Below are 15,117 nucleotides of genomic sequence, written 5' to 3' on the forward strand. Positions count from 1 at the left end.
ACCCCTTAAAGAGCAACTTGCAGGTTGAATTTTTACCTACATTTATACTTAACCTTTCCTGAAAATGACCATTTCAAATGTCAATGCAGAATTTTATGTTTTAAAGGACATAAGGGCAAAAATTCAGAGGAAAAAGTAGCCGTTTTCAGCAATGCTCCTAAAAAGCCTAGTGGAGTAGGGATACGTTGTCCCTCTCTCTGCCTCAGCCCGACCTGTGGTATCAGGTGGTAGTGAGTCTGAGGGGTTTTAATTTAATGACTCTGTCTTTTTACTGCAGTTTTATGTTGCATTTCATCGTTTTTCATCACGGTGAATTATTGTGTTTGTCCAGGTTGCACAAATAGATAGCACAGATAAAAAATTAATTATTTGTGTTTTTGCTTTCAAGCAGATGCTAAATTAAGTGGAGAATATTAATTTGTCTATAGCACATGGAATATAAATATAGGTATGATGCAAATTAGTGACAACCAGCATAAACCAGTGATTGCAAAAGGTTCCTAGGTTCGTATCGAATATGCACAAACTGCGTTGGGGTACTACATACGCTATTTCAGTCTGAAGCAGTGTAATGCAAATTCGCGTCAATTGGCGCTAAGGGGTTAAATATACGGTAGGGCCTACTGAATCTTCTACCGAGTAAGGGGGATGGCGAGGTGTCATCCCTGCTCTTTAAGATGAAGCATTGTCTACTTGTGACCACACCTTAAAGGTACCCTGTGGAGTTAAGTTTACATTCAGTGTTTCTTACAAAAACTCATTGTGTGTATCCTTGAGGTCTTGCAAAGATGATTTGTGTGAATACTTTAAAATCGGCTTTGTTTACATCCATGTTTGCTGGCCAGCAGATGTCTTCTCCACTGCCTTTGTTGGCACATTACCACGCTCTTTTGCACGTTACCGCCACCAACTTTCAGTCAGTGGAATAGCATGAAACTGGCGTAATGTCTTTTGTGTTGCCTTGTGCACATGCACATGCACGATACAAATAGAAATACGAGACCATTTGTAAAAACAAGCACTCCCTAGCACTAAACTCATCAGGGTACCTTTAAAGTGGATGTGAATTCTGAACAGTTTAACCAAAGAGTATTTTTTCATTAAAATGATTTTTAGAGGTCTGTAATGGTGACAGTGTCTTGTATTTTACAACAACAAAAGCTAAAATTGTAGCTATATTCCATCGGAAAGTTTTTTTTTAAATACCAACAATCATTACATTTTTGAGTGTCTTTTTTCCAAGAGAACAGAAGAGAGTTTCTGAGCGGTGTGTCACACACTTTTCCTGTCTTTCAAATGTTATGATTGCAGGTACTGGCATCTGTGCAGTCTATAGAGGGAACAGCTGGCCAGACTCAGGCTAAAGGGTGGCTATTAGCTGTCTGCACTCAGACCTCCCAGGACCAGCACCTGGGAGCGATAGCCAGCAGGCATAAAGGCTAACATTTAATTGCACCGAAAATGGCCGCTAAACCTCCCTGTTGGGAGAAACGGAGAAAGTGGAGAGTTGAGGTTTTGCTGTGGTCTTGACAGGAGAAAAATGAAAAAGGACTGATGCAATAATAGGTGTCTGAACAAAAAGGACAGTTAGCAACAGATCAAATAAGCTGATAGTCATATTGACTGACATGATGACACACTGAACTGATCAATTGTCTGACTACTGTACCACAATGCATCACATATTTTCAGAGACAACAAGGCAGGCACAATTGACCAATAGGACATCGCTACCGATACGTGTGTGACGTATAAATAGCAGTGTTCCTACTACCTCAGCATCCGACCGCCCCAACCACCACATGACCTAGTGACAGAATGGTGGGACACCCCTGAGAAGGTCGCTGGACCGATAGGGGCTTGGCCTGACCATTAAGACCTGCACTGCCCTGACTTCTCACTGAAACGTCAGGCACTGCCAGTGTATGTTCCCCCTCTACACCCAGTAGTCACCAGATCCTCACTTTTCAGATCTTAGGTCGCACTTGCGAGCTGGATCCCGAGAAGGAGCCCGACATATCCAAGAGATAGAAACGCACAAACGGGCACAGTAAGTGCCAAGATGCCATTGTGCAGATCTCTTCGACACACACCCCGCTGAAAAAGGGTTGTAGACACTTCCACTTGGAATGTGCACGCACCGCTAAGGGTGGGTCTGTTCCCGCCCGTGTACAGGCTTGGGAGATTCACTCACAAAGCCAGCTGGCCAGGCTCTTCTTGGACAGGGTTTAACTGACTGCACTGAAACAGACGAACAGCTGACCAGTGCATCGAATGGGGGCTGTGTGCTCTACACAGGACGTTAGTCTAGCACACATGGACACAAGAGATGCACTCTCACCTCCCTGCACCCTAAGTGGGGTAGAAAGCATCCAGATTTATTGTCCTGGAACTGAACATGCTCCTTATGTCCTTAAGAACAAAGGAGGTATGTTGTCTCAATCCGGCTGCACTGTGGACACCAAGAACTAGCATGCAGCTGGGGTGAACCGACAGGCTGTAGTGTACAAACAGTGCAGATTTGTGCATTTTATATCAAATAATTGGGAGACTCAAAATTCCTTCTCTCTCTGAGAGAATGAGGAGGGGGTTTGGGATATCAACCCTCAACAGACAGCTGAAGCGACTCCAAGGAGGAGGTGAAAGGTTTTCTCTCCCTAAGTGCTGTTTCTGGGCAGTTCGACCATAAAACTTGCCACCTCTGATGCCGCAGCCAGAAAACGCTTGGTGGCTGACTGTTAAAATGACAAAGAAACACTAAAAAGAGATTAGCTTCTCCTGAACAGCCTATCAGAATCCTTTTTGGAAAGGGGGCAGGAAACCCTAAACTAACCCCCACACACATAACCACGGCAACTAACCTTGCTCTTTGTTTAATTATCTCACATCAAAGGATATTCTCCTTTTCACAGCCAGATGTAAATTGGGGAGGAGCTCCAGGACACAGGACAGCCCTGAACTCCTTTGTGTAAACAAAAGAGTACTGTCTCCTCAAAACTCAAAGCATTACCTTGTTTAATTAAATCTTTTAGTTACTTGACTAGGTCTCTCCACTCCATTTGAGTAGTTATGTTACCATGTTGGTGTTACTTGTTGTTGAAAAGAATCTAAACAAGTTAATTTTGCAGTGTTTTAATTTTCAGTAAGGATCCCTGACCGTTATTAATTTCATGTTGTATCAATGCTTTGTTCACAACACTTTCTGACACTTCCTTTAGAAAGGATAAACCATTATGGCCGCGCGGACTCGGTGGTCAGGCTAGCGAAGCGGACGCCTGGGCCTCACCCACCCTCTCACTCGGTTCTGACCGGGAAAGCGGCGTGGGCCGCGGGGCGAACCGTTAGCTTAGCGTCGGTGAGTGCAGAGCCGTGTTTGACACGGCTAGCTCAATGGTATGGGGTTGGTGGTGGGGAATTAGCACTAATAAACAGTTTAACATTCACAAGCATCACCACAGTGTACACACAAGCAGCACAAGAGTGGCTTCGTGAACACAAGGCCGCAGGGCCAAACCTTAGCCTCACCCCAGGAATTAATGTTAGCTCTTTGATGAGAGGAGTTAACTTAGCTCTTTGAGGAATGTTATTAACATGTTTTACTCAAAAAACGTTTTCGACATTCTCAAAAGCCTTACCATAGTTTTACACAAGCAGCACAAGTAAAACAATGGCGTCTTGAACACCAGAGGGGGGATTGTGGCAGCGTCAGCAGGCCTCTCTCCCTCCATAACGGTCACTTGGCCAGTCATGCTCCCTTCCCCACCATGCTCCCTTCCCCACCTGCGGTTGGGGAAGGGAGCATGGACTCGTCCTGGCAGGACATGGACATTTCAGTGGGCAAGGGCATGCGTGTGATTGGAGGAGGTAGTACCCATAGAGTCCAGTAGAGGGCGGAGCCTGTGTGAGATAGAACCATACACAAGCTTTCTTTCTACTACAGGCCACATTCTTTGCAGTGCAGGTCCTCATGTAACCTATTCAGCACTCTCCCAACCTGGCAATATTCACGTTGGCAGATAAGTTAAATTAGTAATGATCGTACTGCTGCTGAGCATATTGACTTTTTTTTTCCTCTGCTCAATAGAGGCATTTCCTTATGCACTCAGGTCTCAACTCTTGGCTTGTGTTTTCCTCTGCCTGTGTGTGTTTTTTTTAAAAGTAATAATCAACCAACGTTTTGTAAATACATCCATTTTGTGGTCACTGATGCGTAATAAAACACCAGTTACCAGTAAAGCCAATATCCACTTCATGAGATTTTTTTCATTTTATAAACTCAGGTAAGACATATGCTACAATACTTTTCCTCTGCTCATAGCTCAACAAACGACATATTATTTATACTATTTCTGACTCACCGTTAGATTAAGTAACTGCATCTCCTGACAGAACACCACGGTTGAATTTCAGTGTTACCTAAGCACTTGCGCTCTAAGATGCTGTTCAGTGTTAATATGTTGGATTACTATTTCTTTTTTCATTGGCTATTTAGGCATTTTGGAATAAAAAAAACACAAGGCATTTGAAATCAATTTCCATGGCAACAGTAGAAGCTTGGATACGTATACGTGTTGAATAATTGTGATCTCAATATTGACCAAAATAATTGTGATTAGGATTTTTGCCATAATTGAGCTGCCCTAACTTTTACACGTGTGATTTTTGTACTATGTTCACATTTTCTCACTCTGATAAAGTATGGAGAGGGCTGTTATGGTAGTCACATTTTATTTTTCATGTTTTCTTCTTGCGTGCTGCAAATTTTCTGATTTCATACAAATCTTTCCTCTTGTCCCATGAAAGAGCATACGTACAGTATGCACACAGGATTCTGAGATTATTAGGGGTTTTTCTTTCTTGGTCTTACATTGACTTTCCCTGTCTTCTCCCCTCTCTTCCTCTCTTATGTAGATGCTTTTTGTCAGACTCTCGTTGACACCCTGGAGGGCACACCTGGTCTGCGCTATGTTTGGAGAACCTTCAAGCCATTACTACAAGGGAAAGTCCTCTATACACCTGATACACCTGCTGCTCGCCTCATGGTGAAAGAGGTTAGTGTAGCGAGAGCAATTTAAAATAGTTACATGCACACTGACTTCTCAAGCACTTGGAAAGCAGCTGAATATTGGTGATATCAGTGTATGATATGAGCAAGTTTAGAGAATTTTTTTTGTTTTTTGTTTGTGGACGCATTTGAATACCCTGTATGCACAGGGTCAGGCCAATTGCAGGTATCAGTAATTATGTGAAGAAGCCTCCATTGGGGGAATAAACAAAACACTGGATGTTGCACGACACAAGTTTCCACATGGGGAAGACAATAACAGTAATGCAATAGTTAGTCAGGAGCCTGTTCATAGAACGTGGTAAATGTAATGCATTTTCATGACATGACATTTCTCCAAGCTATTAGCATCGTTTTGATAACTGCATGAGCAAAACAAACAACAGGCAGGCAGTCAGAAATTTTGCATCGAGAATGCATAATGAGCGTGAGCAAAATCTGACGACTTCACAGCAAGCGCCCCGTGCTGACGAAGGAGGCCCTTTTCACACCAGATACAGTCAGATTGTTTACAAGTCAATGTTCAGGGGTAAATAACCCCATTTACATTCGACACCATGGGGGTGGCGGGAGTGTTACATTGTGATGAGCTCCTCCAGGGATTAGCTGTAATGTGGAGATGTGGAGTACTTTCATGTCTGGATTGGCACAGAGCGAACAGAAAGGGCTCAGCGGGTATGCTTTCAGTCAGGGAAAGGTGAGATAACTGTATTGTTAAATATTTTTATTTTTTTTTGTTTCAGGCAAATAGCACATTCAACGCTTTGGGTATGCTGAAAGAGCTCGCTGATTTGTGGGATGAACTAGGGCCACGTGTCCGGGATTTCCTTCAAAATAGCTCTCAAGTCAATTCAGTACGGGTAAGACTCTGCACTGAGAAGCACTATAAAAAAATGACCTAAATCACAGTAGCCCACATTTTATATGTATGTATTTTTAGGTATTCAGAAAGGTTTAGTGTGTGGTTTCTAAACAGATTGTGACAGGTAACAAGCTTCGGAATGCTGACACTTTTACTTTTGCGGAAATCTAAAGAAGTTACACTTATTCAGATTGTAAAAATGTAATATGCTAATGTATGCTAATGTCTAATTTCACCTGCAGTACTGATTTTGGGAAATATGCCCACAGTTAGATTGATAATACTGTCATATCTGTATGATAAATATGAAGCTACAGCCAAAAGACCATTAGCTTAGCATAAAAACTTTGTCCAAAAGTAAAAATCAGCCTATTATAACTTTTATATTATATAGAAAGACTCTGGCTCTTGATCAGCGGCTCATTTTGCTTTTTTTCCCTCCACGTCACTGCATTTTCCTAGCTGGGCTAAAAGGTGCAACGACTTTTGAAGCATAGGTGCATACAATAATTCAGCTTCCTAGTACTTTTAAAACTAAGTAAAAAATGATGAGCCTCATGAATACTGCAGGTGAGAATATACATGTTGTGTATATCAATTTGTTACACCTTCTGTCAGATATGGAAACAGAGGGAGGAAAGTAATTATGGATAAGTGCAGGATAATTTTCATCCTGGCAGAAAGGATTATCTAGAAGTAGAGGACATGGACTCTTTGCCACCACTTCTCTCTCTCCCTCCCTCCCTCTCACTTTTTGCCTCTTGCCGTATTTCCTTGACACTGACATTACTCCAGTGTCACTCCAAATGAGCTTATAGGCAGCTGGAGGGAAGCAGACATCGGGAGCTCCATATAGCCAGGGTATTCATTACCCTAGCCCTAACCTTTACACAAATGGGCCGGCAATCCTCCTTTGTCTTCATTTTCTCCCAGCCCGGCTCTCTCTCTCCACCTCTCGCTACGAAGCTGGTGGCTTCGGAGGTTTGTCATCTTCAGAGGTCCTTCAAGGTCGCAGACATGTTTTACGTTGATGGACCAATTACTATCACCACCACAGCTAGATCTGAGATAGAAGATTTAGGATGTAGAGCTGAATAGGACACACTGGACAGAAATGGCTTACAAATAAGAGTGGTTGAAAATTTGTTGGACATAGTGTAACTACCCATGCCTTTACATAGTGTTTACACATAAAAAGTTGTGATCATTAAGATTTCAGTACTCAGTGCAGTTGGTTTGGCAACACCTGTAGGGCACAGTGAAATGTGTGACCTTGTTGAGTGGTTGGAGGTGTCATTCCAAAAAATGTCTTTCATTTAACAGCTCACTATGGCTGGTCCTTCTTGTTCCATAGCTCTGTGTCATTTTAAAAATGATCCCAAAATCTCTTGTTTTGTAGTTTCACCAATCAAATGATTTTAACACTGAAACTGCCAGAATTCTATAGCTACTACAGTCAATCTGACCGTTCATACATTATTTGCATATAATTTCAATAATCAATATAAAATGTAAGAATAAATGGATATATAATGTTAGGATAGGTAATAAAAAATATCAGAACACGATACAGTAATTTATAAAAACATCACTATAATGCATTTCATAGTAATGCATAGTAAAAACCTTTATGGACGCGTATGAAACACATAAATATCCCAAAATGGCCAAAACAGTCAATCTAACCGTCAAAGGTAAAGAACATGAAAATTTGCTAAACTGCAAGAAAACCGATTTTGGGGGGGCAAACACCATGCATAAATTTCACTGACACTTCTGAGTCAACACAGGTAATGTCCTACCTTCCACGTGCTGCCACACACTACCTTGTGACATTTGTCACAAATGTCCTGTTCAATCATTTCGGTTTGGTTTTAGGCTGATAGATTTTGTTCCTCCTCTAGATGAATCTAAAGCTAGGTTTTAGCTTTGAAATAGCAAAAAGTTGTTTCAGTGAGGTATCTTTAAGAGCGGGAAAAAGGAGCAAACACTGAAATGATACACCGTCTATAATGCATATGGTCAATTTGACTGCCATTCAAGTTAGAAATACTCAGAACTCTTGCTATGAACTGTTGCAGAAAAATGCTAATAATAATAGTATCAAAAATGGGTTTTGATTTCTTAAGGATTGTAACTTTAACTGTTGCTTTAATTAAAAGCTATAATATATATATATAAAACAGGACCCATACTTTTTTTCGAAAATAACTTTTATATCCTCGACATGTAACCTGTCAAATACCACTGAAAATTAGGCCACATGCAGTCGTGGCTAGATGAAGATTTCAATTATTGAGCCAGTTACAGTTACAGTCAATTTGCCAGCGCGACTCTGCTACTGCTATTTCAAAATGTCTCAGACTTTAAAATACACTGATTTTTAATGGGTCATGTCCTTACTGTAGCACCCAGTATGCTTTTTTTTAAAAGGTCACATGCTGCATGGAGATTACTTAATTTGACACTTTGTCCTAAGGTTAAGGAGAATATCATCAGAAGTGTTGACACTGAAATGCCACTGAGCACTCTGGCCAGAATATATCTGAATCTCAACTCACAATTTTGCACTTTAAAGGCCCAATTCTTGGATGACGTACAGCGCCCTTTCCTCTCCCGTCCTCATGGTCGACTTTCAAGTGTGAACTATACACATAATGGAATACTTTGTTTGGAAAGAGTAGGTGTGTGTGTGTGTGTATATATATATATATATATATATATTTTTTTTTTTTTTTTTTTTTTTTTTTTAAGTGTATGGAGTAGGTGTTTTAAATAATTTATTATCTCACTGGGATTAGATTTCTTTTCAGTATTCCTCTGTGTACATGACAGGTAAATTACCACCGTTAAGTTTAATTTCCGTTTATGTTGTAACTGTCATTATGGTAACTGTGTTATATTAATATGAGGGCGGTAATTTCACAGCAGCCTGAAACTGTGGAAATACTGAGTGGGAGTGAGGGGAGTGGTTGTGGTGGCTACTAAATACAGGGTAACACATTTAAACCAACAGGTGGGAGTGAAGTAATCTTATTATGCAGTAGCTATTGTCTGAGAAGCTTATAACTGTTTATTTCTCACAACAAAAATACATAGATAAAATATATAGTAACCATGTGGGTTTGAAGGACTTTAGCAATATAATATTTGCTACTAGATCAGCATATCATCTTTATGAATTAGTTGCATGATTACAGCAATTGAAGCTTTCAATCTATGACCTGAGATGACTAAAATTGGCTTCACATACAAGTGTCCTATAAAGTTAGTGAAGGGGCTAGGCAGAGCATGAATGTACAACAATGACATGTATCATAGTGCTCCTAATTTATTCTGCAGAAGAATGAATGTCACTGCCATCAAAGTCCAAAGCTGGCCTCCCATGCTTTCTCTTCTAAAATAATACAGTGATTTCTAAAACGCTTCAGTCCTCATTCAGATTTCATTGCATTCACAACACATTCATTTCAAACCTCACAGACTAACCAGACTAACAATAATTGAACCCATCTTCTTTGCTTTTTAAATCAGGCTCTGCTGGCGAATCCATTGTTTGCTGCTGTCCTCAACCAGCGTCTCAACGGCACAGGATGGACTGCCGAGCTGCTTGCCAACTCCCTATACAACGGGCCTCCAGAAGATCGTCCACCTGGCATGCCATCCTACGACTGGCGGGATGTTTACAACACCGCTACCCAAACCCTAAAGCTTCTCTCCAACTTCCTTGGTGTATGTAATTCTTTTGCCTGTGCTTTTATTGAATGTGTATCACCTCATGAACCTAGCTTTCAGACTACTCATGCACCGGAGGGTTGTGTGACCTCTTCAGTCAAGTGAAAGATTTGATTTGAAAAAAGAATAGGCTGGTCTCTGACATTTAAGATTTATTTTAAAACGCAATTCTCACTGGTGAGGAAATTCGCAATACACATTTTTTCTTCCCTCATGCCTCTGTTCTCTTTTAGCCTCTCTTTTCTCTCTTCTGTTGTTAATCAGATTCACCTGATATTACCCATGTGAGTTCTTTGGTTGGAGTTGGCGCTAAAAAGAAGTGCTGTGTGAACCTTTTAAAGTGCTCAAACAAAACTAAAATTTCAGCAAAAAGAAGCTGATACATTCTCATGTGTCAGCTTTCTTTTCTGGGTAGCTGGTTTGCCATGGATGAGCTAACTTTAGCCATGCTGAGCCAATGCAGCAGCATGTAGACACGCACAGCCCCCCTCCAGCCAGTTTTAACTGCCGTTTTTGGTGAACGTTCTTTCTCAAGCAGAGAATGGGGGTGTGGTTAATAGTCGGATGTATACATTACCATGACGACCAAAAAGTGACCGGCTGGAGTGTTCACTAACGATATGCTGTCACTACACTGTAAAGTTTATAACGTTACACTGTCTGGCAGGAGTAGCTATTACTTACCCGTGATAGAAACTAATGTGCGTGTATCAGCTGTTACCAATCATACAGTCGATGGTCCTGTTACGCACTGCACGCGATAACTCCCACTACCTTTTATGGTGTGCTTACTTTACCGCGGGGGTGTGGTGGGTGCCTCCGCTGATGCATTGGTAAAACGGCCGTCAGTAAAATGCATGTTGCCGACTGTGTATAATATACGGTGGCAGGTGAAAGTGCGACGCGTTTTCTGTCATCTCTCCTCCAACACCACAAGCACAAATGCCATAATGAAAATGAACAGCACAGGAAACTAAAAAATAAAATGAAGACCCTCTGTTAGCTAACTTTCTGCAATAACTATGCTAGCTAACTACGCCTGTCTAACTCCAACTAAGTTAACTTAGCTAACTAAACTAGAAAGACAAACCAACAATCGGACACAGAGAGACATACCTACTGTAAGTTCTAAGTAAATTACATGATAAAATGGTTAGCTAGCTCACAACCATGTTTATCGGTTTGATGCTCTGACTTAATGGGGCGTGACGGCGTGACAGTTTTTTAATGAGGCACGACAGTGCGCGTATGCAATGACGTATGACTTATGGAATTACTATAGTCATACGTCACAACCCCGTTTTAACAAACAACAATGGGGATAATCAACATTGTAAGGAAATGACTCAGAAAAATATGAAATATCATAGAAATGTCTAAATACACCGGAGGGGGCTTTAAACATTAATTAAAATTGCAATTTATTTTACGTTATTTAACGTCAATGGCAATTTCCCAGTTAGGATATGCAAACAATTTGCAGTGTCAGCTTTTCAGTTACCACACATATTTTTACTTACACACTTGAGACAGTGATCTGGCAAATATCCTGTATCCCTTACATGATTGCTGAATTTTCATTTACTCCTGTATCTTTCTGTTCACAACTCTGACAAAACTCTGGCAGAAAACCAGGGGTGCTATAGTAAGTACGCAGGGTGCTTTGCATCTAAGACACAATGCGTTCATGTTCAGCACAGTGCTTTTTGCTTCTTAGCTCTTTTGATGCTGTGTCTGTGCTCTGATGCTGTTAAAACCAAAATCAAGACTTTTCTTGACATGCGGTTTTTTAAATCTTGCTTGCTCCATCAGCTTTCGTGTTTTTTGGAGAACAAGCATGAAAAGACTTTGGTTTTTCATTCATTAAAGTTTAATATCCTTGACTTAGCAAACTGCCAAGTACACAGGAAGATCTGTCGCTACATTGCTTCCATGATAATCATAGAAAAACATTGTTATGTGCCCGAGTATAGTGAAACTTTAAAGGCGTTAAACAGAGTGATGCCGGAACAGACACACACACACACACACACACACACACACACACACACATTGACATTGATATATTGATCTGTGGCACAGTTTGCAGCAAAACCCTTCTTTATCTACATTGTGTGATCAAACACATGTACAAAGACCACCCACACCACCTGCCATACTCACATGAACACACTTATCAATCCACAGGCAGGTAAGATGGCAGGTTGGGCCCTTGGGGTTAGCCATACATGGCCAATGAAATTCCAACATAATGCAATCCATTTTCTGCCCTGATGGAAATTGCAAAATGGATACCCGGATAAGGACAGTTATTAGACATCCTTTACTGTGATGTCTTCTTGTCTGGTGTATACATCTGTAGTGAAATAGAGAGCTTCTTTCAGTCTTAAAGGTTCAGTGTGTAAGATTTAGTGGCATCTAGCAGTGAAGGTTGCGAATTGCAACCATCTGTCCAGTCTACCACTGCCCCCTACCCTTTCAAAGAGCGTAGGATAGCTACGGTGGCTGACAGAGCACAAAAGGGGTTGTCTTGACAGCAGAGAGTGGCCAATAAGGAAATTAGGTTTCTTTAGGTAGATTATATTAAGCAATTATATTTTCTTAATTATTCAGTAAAACCATATGTTATTGCGAATTGGCCACTGATAGATGGAAAATGTAAGCCAAGAGTGTATAACACAGTCCATTATAAACCATGTAATAGATAGAGCTGCGCACATCGGCCGTGATAAGAGTTATGGTTAGCCTCCCTTGTGTTGCTGCAACGTAGCAAACGGGGGCGTTTCATACAGAGGCTGAATGGTAGCCTTTAGCGTAAAATCCTTACATTTGTCACGGCATCTAAAAGCGTCAGTTATGACGCATTGAGATGAGAATATGTTGAATATTTACAAAGGAAACACTACAGCGCAGCTGTAGGGTTAGCCGCTCAACATGCATAAAGTCATTGACTTAGGTTTAGGTACTAACATTTCTGATGGTTATGGTAAGGGTAGGGGCTTCGGGGGGCTGTCAACACCTTTATCACGAACGTAGCTAGCTAGCTAACTTCTTTCTGTGATTATGTATTCTCGTCAAAACTGCCCGCCAGCAGTAATATGTGGCCCGCGGTCAGATTACGGTGCTTTCAAAGCGGCAAAAAATATAAATAAATAAATACTTTGATAGTGGTGCTCAAATAGATCTCAGTCATAACAGCAACAGTTTCTCACATAATCACTTCTTCTTTAGTGGCTTTACCTACAAAATAAAAGTGTGAGATGCTTTTGTACTGTAATGCTTTACTTGGAGTTGAACTAAGAGCTTTTACTTAAAAGAGTCTGTAGCCTGCTTGACACACCTCTGAAAGTTGAAACTTGATTTCCCCTAAATGTCGTCTGCCTGGAGATACTGGGGAAATGACAAAGTCGTCATTTGTTCAAGAGAGAAAAAAAAATGTCCCAAGGTGAGATCAAACACACAACCTTCGGGGTAAGAGTCGTGTACCAACTCAGCTAACCGAACACCATAACAATGGCATCAATTATAATGCCTTATATTCTCACCCACCATGTAATGGTGTCTTTTTACACCACTGAAAACATAGTTATGGATATTATATTGCATTTCTGTCAATAGAGCCTCATATATACCACACACTGAACCTTTAAGGCTGAACAGCATATACTTTCAGCCTTGACAAGGCAATTCAAGATGATAAGATTCAATATAGTAATGCAAATTAGGGCCACAGGTAAATAAGTATATAAGTTAACTTGCATACATTATAATAAGATTTCACATGGGACACTGAACAGCGGTCTGCTGGGTGAAAATGCTTTGTTTGTTTGACCCATCCATCCACCCCAGCCTCGTCCTTCCGCAGCCTTTTTCACTCTTTTTACTATGTCACCTGACAGATGTTTTTCTCTTTGACATTTGCGCATAAAATAACACAGCCGTCTCTGCACAATATAAGTCAGTAGAGACTGAATGGCGTGAAATGACACGTGAAAAGCATATAAGCTAGTTTTAGAATTGACTTGGATTATCTCTATGGTGCCACCACCGTCATAAACACTGAAGAATCGGGCTGCATCCCTTTAATAGCAGCGACCTAAATTAGACCTACAAACTGGTGCTGCCCTGCTTCATTTATGAACTGTCCCACAATTTAATAGGATCATGGTGCTATTAATAAAACAGTTGAATTTAAAATGTTCATAAACCTGGGAATGAAACTCCATATCTAGCTTCAGATTACACTGGTCTGTTGCCAATTAAGCATGTTGCGGTGCAATATAGTAATGTTTGGTTAAACCTTACGGACACTTGATTCATTTCTGTCAGGATGACTTATAGAAGGATGACTTTATGAACTACTATACCTTCTGAAGTCTCTCCAACATGAGCAAATAAAGTTTATTTGTAGTATGTATAGTAGATCTTTTACAAGAACTTGTAACTAACACTTGCTCAGCCACTTGACCACTACGTTGGCAAGTAACTTCATCATATGCTTATAATGTAATTGGGAGACACCCATGCTAATCCTATCACGTAACTATCAGTCTGTGGCGTGCACACAGTCTCTACAAGCATGATGCTACCATGACCAAAACAACTCAGTGTGTTGTCCTGGTTGTTCCTCTGAAGTAGGCCAAGACTGGCAAAGCTATCAGTGCCACCAGTTTCTCAGTCCAGAGCCGGAGTCAGATTGATGATACCGCACAGCTTAGCCTTAGCTGCTGGCCCAGTGGTCAAAGACGAAAGGAAAGCAACCCAAAATGTTTAAACAATCTTGCCTTCTACAAACATCATGATTGGTAAGGCTTGTAGTGACAGAGAATGGTGCTGATATTTAAAGATTAAATAGGCACATGAAAGTGTCTGAAGGCCATTTGGAAATGCAGTAGAATGCGATACCATATATTATTATACACGTAAGAACATCGTTTTTTACTGCTAGTTACTTCAAATGGTGATCTACTATGATTAAATTATTCATCAGATGTTGCAGTTAACATGTAGCTCCTTTACCTGGATTATGTAGAGCATTATATTCCATGTATTTCACTCATCACTCGTCCAAACTTTGGCCTCATGTAACCATTCCCCTGCCCTTGATATCCTCACTAGTATGTACTGAAGTAATGCTGTTACTGTGATTTCTGATATGGAATACAGACTAGGGAATCCTGGGGGAGACATGATAAAACTATTGCAGCACTGAGATGCACAGACAGCTGTCAGGTGTGACTGCCTCCCAGGATGGCTAGCTCATTATCGTCTCATGAAACAGGGGGACAGGGCTACAGAACAGGGAGTGCTAGTAAGGCTGTATCTCATTTGCTTGTATGAAGCCCAAAACATTTCCCACCCCCTGGCAGCTCCATATAATTTGGAACTAGAGTCTGCGTGGTTCAGTCAATAGCTGAGTGATACTTTTCCCTAAATATCCATCTGCCATTCTGAC

The 15,117-nt window shown here is 40.9% G+C and overlaps 1 protein-coding gene across 2 annotated transcripts in view; it reads left to right on the top strand.

Moving 5' to 3' along the window:
* Window positions 1-15,117, top strand: part of LOC119911855 (phospholipid-transporting ATPase ABCA1-like) — a 172,056-nt gene that overhangs the window by 34,267 nt on the left and 122,672 nt on the right. For both annotated transcript variants that reach the window (XM_038730823.1, XM_038730824.1), the window contains exons 10-12: window positions 4,912-5,051; window positions 5,809-5,925; window positions 9,462-9,659. In XM_038730823.1, coding sequence (XP_038586751.1) covers window positions 4,912-5,051; window positions 5,809-5,925; window positions 9,462-9,659 — 455 coding nt within the window. The remainder of the gene's footprint in view (window positions 1-4,911; window positions 5,052-5,808; window positions 5,926-9,461; window positions 9,660-15,117) is intronic.

The sequence above is a fragment of the Micropterus salmoides genome, unplaced genomic scaffold, assembly GCF_014851395.1.
Source record: "Micropterus salmoides isolate LMB-PRFRI ecotype aquatic unplaced genomic scaffold, ASM1485139v1 Ms_hic_scaffold_2, whole genome shotgun sequence".
Lineage (NCBI taxonomy): Eukaryota > Metazoa > Chordata > Actinopteri > Centrarchiformes > Centrarchidae > Micropterus > Micropterus salmoides.